At 41.5% G+C, this 14,150-nt stretch overlaps 2 protein-coding genes across 4 annotated transcripts in view; both read right to left on the bottom strand.

Annotated features, from left to right (window-relative positions):
• The window catches only part of LOC137420696 (adhesion G protein-coupled receptor A2), a 202,454-nt gene extending 196,016 nt beyond the window's left edge, over nt 1-6,438 (bottom strand). The window contains exons 1-2 of the mRNA XM_068105976.2: nt 6,355-6,438; nt 666-919 (exon numbers count right to left, since the gene is read on the bottom strand). Coding sequence (XP_067962077.2) covers nt 666-919; nt 6,355-6,393 — 293 coding nt within the window. The 5' untranslated portion in view covers nt 6,394-6,438. The remainder of the gene's footprint in view (nt 1-665; nt 920-6,354) is intronic.
• The window catches only part of KNDC1 (kinase non-catalytic C-lobe domain containing 1), a 1,149,158-nt gene that overhangs the window by 480,628 nt on the left and 654,380 nt on the right, over nt 1-14,150 (bottom strand). The window lies entirely within an intron of this gene.

Below are 14,150 nucleotides of genomic sequence, written 5' to 3'. Positions count from 1 at the left end.
TTATAAAAAGACAAGGTTGAGGAAAGGAGGAGGTTGGGGGAAGGTCAATAAACTACTGTCGAGAGATGAGGAATGTATAAGGAAGGGGATTCTGAAATTGCACCATCTTGCATACATAATATGTAGATGGCCCAAAGGTGTGCAGTGCCATATGATATGTGCATACACGACATATTATATGTGCACATAAGTAGTGCATAAGCCGGGTTCCTTTTACTTTCGGGAGCAATCGACGCAGCAGTCCGTTTCCTATACACCGCACAAATAAAGGGACGTGTTTGAAGAACGTGTTGCACGCTTTGGACATGATCGCCGCCCGTAGAGCGGGTACTGCGCTAGTATATTGAAAAAAGATTAAATTGGCATTTCTTATTTCTTGAACTATTGTCAGTATCTCATTTGTAGAAATTTTTCAATGCCCCATGAATATAACCGAGGCAGTAAAATACATGAATGCACTTTTACTTTAGAGGAATCTCAAGGACATTAGGATGCAATGGACAAGTCAACATACTGTATGGAGTTTGAACTTGGGATTCCAACATCATGAAGCAATGTGCTCAAACGGGAGCACCAAACAAACCGACCCAAATCCTGGTGCATAAACCTGTGGATTGTCAATCGTTAAATCCCACCATCCTACCTCGGAACACTCTCAAACTCACAGGGATACGGTGTACTTTGGCAGGGTTGAAGGTTCCGGCGTCTCTCCGAGTCCAACGCCCATGCACATGACCCGATGGGCGTCGTCGACGGGCCTGCCGCGATTTCCCAGAGCCCTGCGTGAGCCCCTGGATCCTCGATGGTTGCGCTCCTCCGAGCACGAACAACCCTCAGGACAGGCAAACGTGGAGGTAAGTGTCCAGCAGAGCAGCGAGAGGGCAAGAAAGGCACGGGTCAAATCTGCTCGTGCCATTATCTGTGGAACAGAGAAAAAGACATGCGGCTATCAGTGTCTCGTTACCTTAGAAACACCCGGGTATCACAACCATCATGATCTAGTGAATTCCGTGCGTTATCCGGTGTTAGTGTCCATACCCCCCACAGGATGCACAAGAACACCGTTAGTTGAGAATTTACCCTTTAGAGGGTCACCACTCTGTTGCAGGATACTGCCAAAGTAGTCCTCAAAACCGCGAAAAGGATTCCAAAGTCTGGCCAGACCACCGGCACGCATTGGCCTACCTCTTTCGAAAGGCACAAACAATGGAATATTTTGCATTTACAAGTAAATGCGGGCTAGGCTTAACAGTAACAGTGAGTGGGTCACACACACACACACACACACACACACACACGGGAATGGGTCACACACACACACACACACGGGAGTGGGTCACACACACACACACACACACACACACACGGAGGAGTGGGTCACACACACATACACACACACACACACACATGGGGGAGTGGGTCACACACACACACACACACACGGGGGAGTGGGTCACACACACACATACACACACACACACACACACACACACACACACACATGGGACGATGTACCAACTGATGCAACTCCCTCCCTGCAAAGGTAGTTTACAGTCGGGCCGGAAAATGCTACCCAGGCGGAAACATCTCAAAGGGGAAAGTGAAAAGGCGAAGCTGTCAGTCCAGTTATCAGGTATATAATGTACAAAGCTTATATAGATGGGAACTCAAGTTTAATACTTTTAGGTATCTTCCAAATGGAAGATCTTCCAATTGCAATTGTTAAAGAAAGATGACAACAACGTCTCGTCTTGCGTGCAGCCATCCCCTCCGTAACCGATGTCAGATGTGACCACGAGACTGTGACATTTCATTACCTGCATGTTACCTTAGTGTTTCTTAACCGCTTTGACTGTCTAGGAAAGGCCGGATGGAAATTCTGTAGACTTTTTGAAGATCCATTTGCAAGGTTTCACAATTCATTCGTACTTGTTTATCGGCGTTAATGATGCTTCAGTTGTTCGTCAAAACCCAACTCAACCACAGGTAACAACAAGTTGTGGGCGCAGTAGGACGCTTCGCTACAGATGTACATTGTACGGGGATTTCAACTCTCAGAGAGCAAAAGCTGGCCGTCCGATCTCTATACCACCAGGAATCGATGTGATCGGTAGTCCTGTTGTAATCAGGCCAAGATACTCCATCTTCGGAAGAGATTATACCAGACTTATCAATTTTTGGAATTGAAGCTGCGGCGTCACAGGCTCACAGAGTCCTTTTCCAACAAAATAGACAACGGGGACTTTCTGGGTGTCAGTCTGGTTTGGCGCCAGATGGTCCGAAGCTTGGTAGGATGGAGAGTGCAAGAAGTAGAACTTTTTTGAACAGGTCTCAAAGCATGAGGTAGTCAATCTCATCCCACGGGCGCTCTCATGATGGACGGGGTTTGCAGAAAACATGAAACTTCGAGAGGTAGAACGTCACCATGTCACCCTCATATTTGTGAGAAGGTTTCTCATTTTGACTTTGGTGCAAGCATGCAATCCTGCATGGGTGACTTGTCCGCGTGCTATTCTGAGAATTGCAGTAACAAAGATAAATAAACATGGTGCAATCAGTGTACCATATCCTGCTTCAACGAGTCCACAGGAAATGGGAAATTCAAGAGCGCTTCCCTTGAGCTTGAGCGAGTTTCAAACAAAGCAGTGGAGGGTGTGTGTGTGTATGTATGTATGTATGTATGTGTGTATGTGTGTGTGTGTGTGTGTACACACACACACACACACACACACACACACACACAGAACCTGGTGTTGGCTTAATGGTTTGGTCGGCGGGCTTGGGATCCTCAGGTCCTCAGTTCGAAGCCCGTTGAATTAACACCAGGTGGGGTTGACTCAGCCTGTTCATCCTTCCGAGGTCGGCAAATTGAGTACCAGGTAACTGGTTATAGAGAGGCATTGCATCAGCGGCAGACGCGCCCACTGAAAATGATGCAACCAGCAGCCACCAACACACACACACACACACACACACACACACAGACACCAAAACACAAACACACATCAAAATATATACATACACACCAAAACACACCAAAATATAAACATACACACCAAAACACCAACACACACACCAAAATATATACACACACACCAAAATATAAACACACACAACAAAATATATATACACACCCCAAAATATATACACACACCAAAATATATACACAAAACACCAAAATATGTACACACACCAAAATATATACACAAAACACCAAAATATATATACAGTATATATATATATATACACACACACCAAAATATATACATACACAACAAAATATATACAGACACACCAAAATATATACACACCCCAAATATATATATATATATACACACACCAAAATATATACACACACACCAAAATATATATTATACACACCAAAATATATATACACACACCAAAATATATATATATACACACACATCAAAATATATACACAAAACACCAACACACACACACACCAAAACACATATATATATATATACACACACACACCAAAACACATGTACATACACACACACACCAAAACACATATATATACACACACACACACCAAAACACATATACAGTATATACAAAAACACATATATATATATATATATATACACACACCAAAACACATATATATGCACACACACACCAAAACACATATATATACACACACACCAAAACACATATATATATACACACACCCCCAAAACACATATATATACACACACACACCAAAACACATATATATATATATACACACACACACCAAAACACATGTACATACACACACACACCAAAACACATATATATATACACACACACACACCAAAACACATATATATATACAAAAACACACATATATATATATATACACACACCAAAACACATATATATACACACACACACCAAAACACATATATATACACACACACCAAAACACATATATATACACACACCCCCAAAACACATATATACACACACACACACCAAAACACATATATATACACACACACACCAAAACACATATATATACACACACCAAAATATATATATATACACACACATCAAAATATATACACAAAACACCAACACACACACACACCAAAACACATATATATATATATACACACACACACCAAAACACATGTACATACACACACACACCAAAACACATATATATACACACACACACACCAAAACACATATATATACAAAAACACACATATATATATATATACACACACACCAAAACACATATATATACACACACACACCAAAACACATATATATACACACACACCAAAACACATATATATACACACACCCCCAAAACACATATATATACACACACACACCAAAACACATATATATACACACACACACCAAAACACATATATACACACACCAAAATATATATATATACACACACACCAAAATATACATACACACACACCAAAATATATATATACACACACCAAAATATATATATATATACACACACCAAAATATTATATATACACACATCAAAATATATACACAAAACACCAACACACACACACACCAAAACACATATATATATATACACACACACACACACACCAAAACACATATATATATGTACACACACACACCAAAACACATACATATACACACACACCAAAACACATATACACACACACACACACACCAAAACACATATATATACACACACACACCAAAACACATATATATACACACACACACCAAAACACATATATACACACACACACCAAAACACATATATATATATACACACACACACCAAAACACATATACATACACACACACACCAAAACACATATATACATACACACACACACACCAAAACACATATATACACACACACACACCAAAACACATATATACACACACACACACCAAAACACATATATACACACACACACACACCAAAACACATATATATATATACACACACACACCAAAACACATATATATACACACACCCCCAAAACATATTCACACACACACACCAAAACACATATATATATACACACACACCAAAACACATATTCACACACACCAAAACACATTCACACACGCACACATACACACACACCAAAACACATATTCACACACAAACACATATTTTCTCACACACACAAACACATATTTTCTCACACACACACACACACACACACACACACACACACACACACACACACACACACACACACACACACACACACACAAACACACACACACAGTTTTACAGAATATCTCAGGACGCCTCTGTCCCATGATTTTAACTCTTACCTAGAAGCTCGGTGCGTCCCGCTCCCCGAACACCCGCACACGAACGAGGACCGCGATCTCCTCACTCACTTAATGACTAAGTCAATGACCGGAAATGAAATGTAAATAATTCACATTAATCATAGTGTAATTAATTATTTGACATCTTCTACAGCAATATTATTAATTATTAGCGTTTTCATTAAGAAACTTATAATTTCCACCCTCTGATTTTAAATCGCTTTTTATATTTATCGATACATTTTATTGTATTGGTATATTTTTTGATAAACTTTGTTATAATTGAAGTGCATAAAAATGTCAATTGATTCTGAAGAAACAAAGAAGAAGAGTTCATTGTGCAATGTTTGAACAATTTTCTCCCAGCTTCTTCTTCCTCATTAAATGTCAATATTCTTTTTCTTCTTCCTTACGCAACCCAATCATTGCCATCTTCTTGCGGGGTGCGCCCAGGGGGAACGGGTCTGGCCCTAGGCTTTCACGAACCGGCTGGCAAGGTCTGCCGTTCGATTTGCAGGAATTTATCATTTGTTCAGGGTGCCGGTGATGCCTCGCCGATCGTTCATGAAAGACACGGTGGTTATTATATATCGTCACAACTGTCGCATTCATATGTTTGTTGAGTGAGACTCGAATAACGGGCTCGCGCATGCAGGGGTGGCACGTGCTCCTCCGTGCGCTCACCTACCTGTGCCTTGCGTGGGAGTGCAAGATTTCTTCTTCTTCTCTGATTTTTTTTTTCCAAAATGCGCCGCAGCGAGAGTAACAAACGCTCGGGATGAAAGCGGCAGCAAACTTGGCGGGAGGATGAAGTGTGGGCGAAAATCTGGCACAAAACGCGTCGGGATCGGCTTCGGATCGCGTGTCAACGGCCGGAGGGAAGTGCGGAGGAAACCCGGTGCGAGGTCGGCGACGTCGGCTCAAGCGGCGCTGCGTCTCCCGGCGACCTCCGGCGAGGAGCGCGCACGCCCAACGGCGTCCATAGTCCCGGGTAAACCGTGCCCGCCTCACGTGACGCAGTACCGGCGGCACGTGCTCACCACGTACCTGTAAGAGCCGCGCACGGTGCGCGCGCCTGCGACACATCGACGTCCCGGACGCGACATCTCGGCGCGCGTTTGCTGGAGGCGCCGCCTCGACGAGCAGCCCCAGCCGGCGCTCTCTGACCGCCCCGTCGATTACCGCGCTCCGCCCCGCGTGCGCCTTCACTTGCGGACCGGGTCCCTCCCGGCGGGCTCGCTCTTCCACCAGCATCACGATCCCGAACAAAACGAGGCACGTGCGCCTTCACCTATACGTCTCACCGTACCTATACCTTCTTCATATGGACCGCTCCATGCACGCACATGAAGCATCCTCTTGTTTGAAATATTCCACGTCATGACCACCAATTTAAACAAGGGCAAGACCACGAGGCCGAATAAAACTAGACCCAACATCCGACTCATCCACCAATAAATGTGTGCACACCACTGATAGCTACCACGACTACGGTGTATCCACCGACATGAACATTGGGACTTGACTCATTGGACTTGAATTGGAAATCGGATGGCATTCCTTTGATTACATGGATGCTGGATCTTGATCATCGGTACTCTGGAGATGGAGCAGCCCTGGTCTCTCACATGCCTCCTGTTCCATTCCCAGAAGGTAGATTAAGATATAGCATGTCCACCTTATGATTGGTCCCCGATGAACATCGTCCCCCATGTCAGGGTCCAAATGTTAGGCTGAACCTTCGTCTTGGTCGGATCTGCTCGAGTTGGAGATTCCTTTCTTTCTGCTGTTTCATCCCACAACATGATTGTTCATCTAACCCTGACACCCCCCCCCCAACCCCCTGTTGTAGGATGCTTCCCCCCCCCTGCCGCCACCCCCCACCTTAACCCCCCCGCCCCCAAACCCCCAGCGCCCCCCCCCCCCCCATCCCAACCACCTCTATACCTCAAAATGTATATTGTACATCGAAGCAATAAGGTGTATTCATAAACATCCAATTAAAACTGTAAGGGAGTTGGAGGGTGTGGAAAAGGAAAAAGGTTTGTCGGGCATAATACAGGATCGAGTAAGGGGGATACAGGGAAATAATATTTAAAATATATGGAAATAATATAATAATGCAGGGATATAATATAATAATATAGGGAAACAATATAATAATATAGGGAAATAATATAATAATATAGGGAAACAATATAATAATATAGGGAAATAATATAATAATATAGGGAAACAATATAATAATATAGGGAAATAATATAATAATATAGGGAAACAATATAATAATATAGGGAAATAATATAATAATATAGGGAAATAATATAATAATATAGGGAAACAATATAATAATATAGGGAAACAATATAATAATATAGGGAAACAATACAATAATATAGGGAAATAATATAATAATATAGGGAAACAATATAATAATATAGGGAAATAATATAATAATATAGGGAAACAATATAATAATATAGGGAAATAATATAATAATATAGGGAAATAATATAATAATATAGGGAAACAATATAATAATATCAGGAAACAATACAATAATATAGGGAAATAATATAATAATATAGGGAAACAATATAATAATATAGGGAAATAATATAATAATATAGGGAAATAATATAATAATATAGGGAAACAATATAATAATATAGGGAAACAATATAATAATACAGGGAAACAATGAAATAATATATGGAAATAATATAATAATATAGCGAAACAATATAATAATATAGGGAAACAATATAATAATATAGGGATATAATATAATAATATCGGGAAACAATATAATAATATAGGGAAATAATATAATAATATAGGGAAACAATATAATAATATAGGGATATAATATAATAACACAGGGAAACAATATAATAATACAGGGAAACAATATAATAATATAGGGATATAATATAATAATATAGGGAAACAATATAATAATATAGGGATATAATATAATAATATAGGGAAACAATATAATAATATAGGGAAATAATATAATAATATCGGGAAACAATATAATAATATAGGGAAATAATATAATAATATAGGGAAACAATTTAATAATACAGGGAAACAATATAATAATATAGGGAAACAATATAATAATACAGGGAAACAATGAAATAATATATGGAAATAATATAATAATATAGCGAAACAACATAATAATATAGGGAAACAATATAATAATATAGGGAAACAATATAATAATACAGGGAAACAATATAATAATATATGGAAATAATATAATAATGTAGGGATATAATATAATAATATAGGGAAACAATATAATAATATAGGGAAACAATATAATAATATAGGGAAATAATATAATAATATAGGGAAACAATATAATAATATAGGGAAACAATATAATAATACAGGGAAACAATATAATAATATATGGAAATAATATACTAATGTAGGGATATAATATAATAATCTAGGGAAACTATAATAATATAGGGAAATAATATAATAATATAGGGAAACAATATAATAATATAGGAATATCATTTAATAATATAGGGAAATAATAGAATAATATAGCAATATAGTAAATAATATAATAAAATAGGGAAACAATATAATAATATAGGGAAATAATAGAATAATATAGTGAAACAATATAATAATATAATAACATCATTTAATAATATAGGGAAATAATAGAATAATATCGTAATATAGTAAATAATATAATAATATAGGGAAACAATATAATAATATAAGCAAATCAATAAAATAAAATTGAGGAATAATATAATACATGGGGAAATAATATCATAATATAGGCATATAATATAATAATAAAGATAAATAATATAATAATATAGGGAAACAATATAATAATATCGTAAATTTGGGAGATCTCGCGAGATCTTGTCGGGGAGGTCACGGTTTTTCGAAGCTGCCCACGATCTTCACGTACTCTCGAAGTTGAGTAATTGTTCACAATGTATTTTTGTCGAAACTGTATTTATCTTACGTGTGTGTACCTATAGTGTGTCCCTCGGAAGATTCACTGTGTTAATCTTTCATACCTGTTTAAAATTATCGAGTATTTCGTGCCACGTTATTTGGGTCCGAGTTCTTTAAGCTTCCTTCCTTGAGGCTTTGTTTTCTCTCAGCAGTTGACTGTGGTCCATCTACTCTCGTTCTCTCAGTTTTTTTCCCAGTCTTTTCACCCCATACTTCCTTGTTTAAAATCTTAACTAAAAAAAACCCCCAAAAAAAAAACATTTCCTACTTTGTTCTTTTCGTTCATTCGTTCTTTGAACACGTGTTTCACCCCCATTTCACCCCCATTTTCACCCCATTCCCCAGATAGTTTTCACTGTTCAATTTAAAAGTGCTAAAACTTTCCTTCCACCTTTTGCCCTGTTCACGTGACTCGTGGTTGTCCCTCCAGGCCCTCTCCCCGTTGGTATTTTTGTGAATATTAGACTGTTCTTCACGGTTCTCTTTAAATATGTTTAAACTTTCCCCTGCAGTGTTTTATTCAGTGGTTTATTACAACATGCTGTTTTTCTTCCTATTTAAAAGGCTCTTTTCCATTTCCTCTTCAACTCATTCCACTTCAAAAAAAAATACAATCTATTATAATTCTTCCTCAATACATGCTCTAAATTCACATTCATTCCACCCCTCCTCCATCATTCTTAAACAGATCGCGAACTTGAAAATCACAATAAACCCAATTTGTTATAAATGTTCGTTTTTCATTAATCATCCACTTTCTAAACTCCCCCCTTGCCCCTCCCCTCCAAATCTCCCCCCTTGCCCCTCCCCTCCTAAACTCCCCCCTTGCCCCTCCCCTTCAAAACTCCCCTTCAAATTTCCCCCCCTACCATCTCTCTCCAATTCTCCCCCCTCCACCTTCCTCCTCAAAGCTGCCTCCTCCCTACTTCGTCTCCCTTCTATCTCATAACTCCACCTCCCCCAACCTTCTACTTTCCTCTGCCCCCCCCCCCCCTCAAACAACTCCTCACTGTGCCTCATGCCATCACCATCAAACCTTTCGTCCTCCTCATCCTTCCCTTTCTTGTAACTCTTCTGTAATCTCTGACACACTATCAACTGCTCTTCCTACCTCCCCCTCTCATCCTTCATCTGACCCGACCCCTCCACTCCCCTGTCCTGCACCCGATGCTCCCCCTCTCTCCTCATTAACGGTATGGACCTCAAACATCCGGGGCCTTCGCTAAAACCTGATTGATCTCCCAATACAGGTTGCTTCTGACAAACCAGACGTAATCTGCAAAACAGAAACTTTCCTCCTTCAAGATGTCTCTGATTCCTTAATATCTCTTCCTGGTTACTCCCTCCTCTGGTATGATAGACCTGAGCCTCGTCCTGGAGGTGGGGTTGCTCTCTTTATCAAAAACTCTCTTCCTCACTCTCCTTGCACTGCCCTCTCTCCACCCCACCCCCAGGAGTACCTCTGGCTATGGCTTCCTCTCCGCTCCCACCTTTTGTTCATATGTGTTCTGGATTGTCCTCCAAACAGTGATGACTCCATTTACATTTCGCTGTCTGACAACATGGACCAACTTCTATCAACTCATCCAAACTCTCTCTTCCTAATATGTGGCGACTTCAACTGTCATCATGCCAGCTGGCTGGGTGTGGGTTCCTCTCTCACCAGCCATGGCACCTCAGCAAAGGACTTCCGCGACTCATTGGGACTGACACAATCTGTCAATTTCCTGACCCAGATCTCAGTCAATGGAGTATCTTCTCTAATCGACTTGGTTATGACAAACTTCCCTGCAAATGTCTGCTTCTCTTCTTCTGCTCCAATAGGTTCTTCTGATCATGTGCTTGTTGAAGTGGACATCTCTCTGGCCATTCTCAGAGAGCCTCCTCAGCGCCGACGAGTCTGGCATTTCACTCAGGCTGACTGGCACGGTCTGCATGCAGCCATCAATCATCTGGACTGGTCTCCCATCTCCACTGCCTCTGACATCAATTCTTCCTGGGAATTCTTCCAAAGCAAACTGCTCTCTCTCTCTCTCATGCACAGCTTTATCCCATCTCGTCTTCAGTTGTCTTACCCTTCCTCCTGTCCATGGTACACTGAATCTTGTGGTGAGGCAGTTGCCCTGAAAGAACTTGCCTTTGCCTCTTGGAAGGCAAATCCAACTGAAGGCAATCTCAGTTCCTTCCACCAAGCTCGGAACAAGTGTGTGTCTACCCTCAGGAGTGCCAGGAAGCACTATCTCTTCACACAAGAATGAACTCTCAAACCTGTCTCCTTCCAAATCCTGGTGTCATATGGTCAAATCCGTTTCTGGTGTTTGTTCCCCCTCCATCCCCTCCCTTACCTCAAATGGCTACACATTTGACACCGCACGTGACATAGCCGAATGCCTCAACTCTGTGTTTGCCTCAAAATCTTATGTCCCAAACCCATCTCTCTCTGTTCCCACCTTACCCAGTCAAACCCAACTGCTCCTGGACTCTGTGTCCTTCTCTCCTGACAAGGTGGAAAAGTTTTTGTCAAATCTCGACTCTGATTCTGCAACTGGACCAGACGGCATCAGCCCACGGGTCCTAAAATCTTGCTCTGCCACTCTATCTCACCCTCTCTCTGTCCTTTCACCCTCTCTTTTGCTCAAGGTCATCTGCCAGCATCTTGGAAATCAGCAAACATTACCGCTTTACACAAAAAGGTGCAAAAACAGAGGCTTGCAACGACAGACCAATCAGCCTGCTCCCAATTATCAGCAAGGTCATGGAATCCATCATTGCTTCGGATATCAAATCCTTCCTCTTCTCCAATGGCTTGATCTGCGATCATCAATTTGGATTCAGACCAGGTCATTCGACCCTGGACATGTTGCTTCTGCAGTCTCAACAATGGATGGAGGTCCTCACTGCCAAACAGGAAATCAGAGCTGTCTCCCTTGACATATCACGTGCCTTCGATACGGTCTGGCACCCAGCTCTGCTCACCAAACTCTCCTCCTATGGTATCCATGGAAATCTCCACGCATGGCTTGCGGACTTCCTCTCTGGTCGTAGTCAACGTGTGGCCCTGAATGGATTTCTCTCAAATCCCCTTCCTGTTCTGGCTGGAGATCCCCAAGGTAGTGTTCTGGGCCCTGTGCTATTTCTGGTCTTCATCAATGATCTCTCTGACACTTTGGAAAATCCTCTCTATTTATTTGCTGATGACTCCACTCTCTGCCACTCCATTCCTCATCCCTCAGATCGGCAGTCTGCAGCCTCCTCACTCTCTGCAGACGTGGACAAAATCACAGACTGGTCAAACAAGTGGAACATGTCTTTCAATCCTGACAAATCTCACACTCTTACTATGTCTCTTCGAAAAGACCGACTGGAAAACCCTCCCATCTACTTTCCCAACAATCATCTCCAAGAAGTTCTGTCGCTCAAGCTTTTGGGTCTCACTATCTGCCATGATCTTTCTTGGGAAAACCACATTTGCAAGCTGGCCGGCAAAGCCAGTCACTGACTGGGCATCCTCCGTCGTGCGAAGTCCTTCCTTGGCACACCTGAGCTCCTCACCACATACCCTCCTCGCCATACAAGCGCCATACAAGGCTTTCATCCGCGGCTCAATGGAATAGTGTTCCCCCTCTGGGCCGGTGCTCCTGCCTCACACCTAGCTCGGCTTCACGCTGTTGAAACCAAAGCTTTCAGAATCATGGGAATCTCCTGCGATGAAGCTAACTCCGAGGCCTTTCACTCACTAACCGCAGGCAGGTTGGTGGTCTTTCTGTCTTCTACCGACTCCTCTCCGGCCTTGCTCCCCCAGCTCTCTCTGTGCTCTGTCCCCCAAATATTCCTACAGGTCGCACAAGATCTGCCAGCTCTTATGGTTAAACTGCCAAAATATATGCTCTCTGCTCACCTTCACTTTTTCATTCCCCTTTTCTTCCGCCTCTGGAACAAACTCCCCCACTCCCTTCAATCCCACTCCTCCCTCCAGGTCTTTAAAACAGCTGTTCACCACCATCTCTTATCTTCCCCCATCCAAAAACTTGATCTTTTCTACCCCCGCTAATTCACCTCAGATACTTTTTTTTTTAAATTCCAACTTCTTTCCTGGAAGTCCTTGCAGTGTCCATATGTTTCATACCTCTCCCACCCCCAAGCAAGCCCTCGCCCTCCCACAGTTCTCTCGATGTCCTGAACACTTCACCCAGCATTGCAAACACTTCACCCAGCATTGAAAACACTTCACCCAGCAGTGCAAACACTTCACCCAGCATTGCAAACACTTTACCCAGCATTGCAAACACTTTACCCAGCATTGCGAACACTTTACCCAGCATTGCGAACACTTTACCCAGCATTGTGAACACTTCATCCAGCATTGTGAACACTTCACCCAGCATTGTGAACACTTCACCCAGCATTGTGAACACTTTACCCAGCATTGTGAACACTTTACCCAGCATTGTGAACACTTCATCCAGCATTGTGAACACTTTACCCAGCATTGTGAACACTTTACCCAGCATTGTGAACACTTCACCCAGCATTGTGAACACGTCACCCAGCATTGTGAACACTTTACCCAGCATTGTGAACACTTTACCCAGCATTGTGAACACTTCATCCAGCATTGTGAACACTTCACCCAGCATTGTGAACACTTCACCCAGCATTGTGAACACTTCACCCAGCATTGTGAACACTTTACCCAGCATTGTGAACACTTCACCCAGCATTGTGAACACTTCACCCAGCATTGTGAACACTTCACTTCATCCAGAAACTATACTGTGCCTCATGTACCACAGAGATTTGGAGATTTGCAAAGAAGTCAGAAATTGTAGCACTGTTCC

Source organism: Myxine glutinosa, chromosome 2 (assembly GCF_964187855.1).
Source record: "Myxine glutinosa chromosome 2, kmMyxGlut1.1, whole genome shotgun sequence".
NCBI classification, from domain to species: Eukaryota; Metazoa; Chordata; class Myxini; order Myxiniformes; family Myxinidae; genus Myxine; species Myxine glutinosa.
This window is presented reverse-complemented; position numbering and strand designations above follow the sequence as displayed.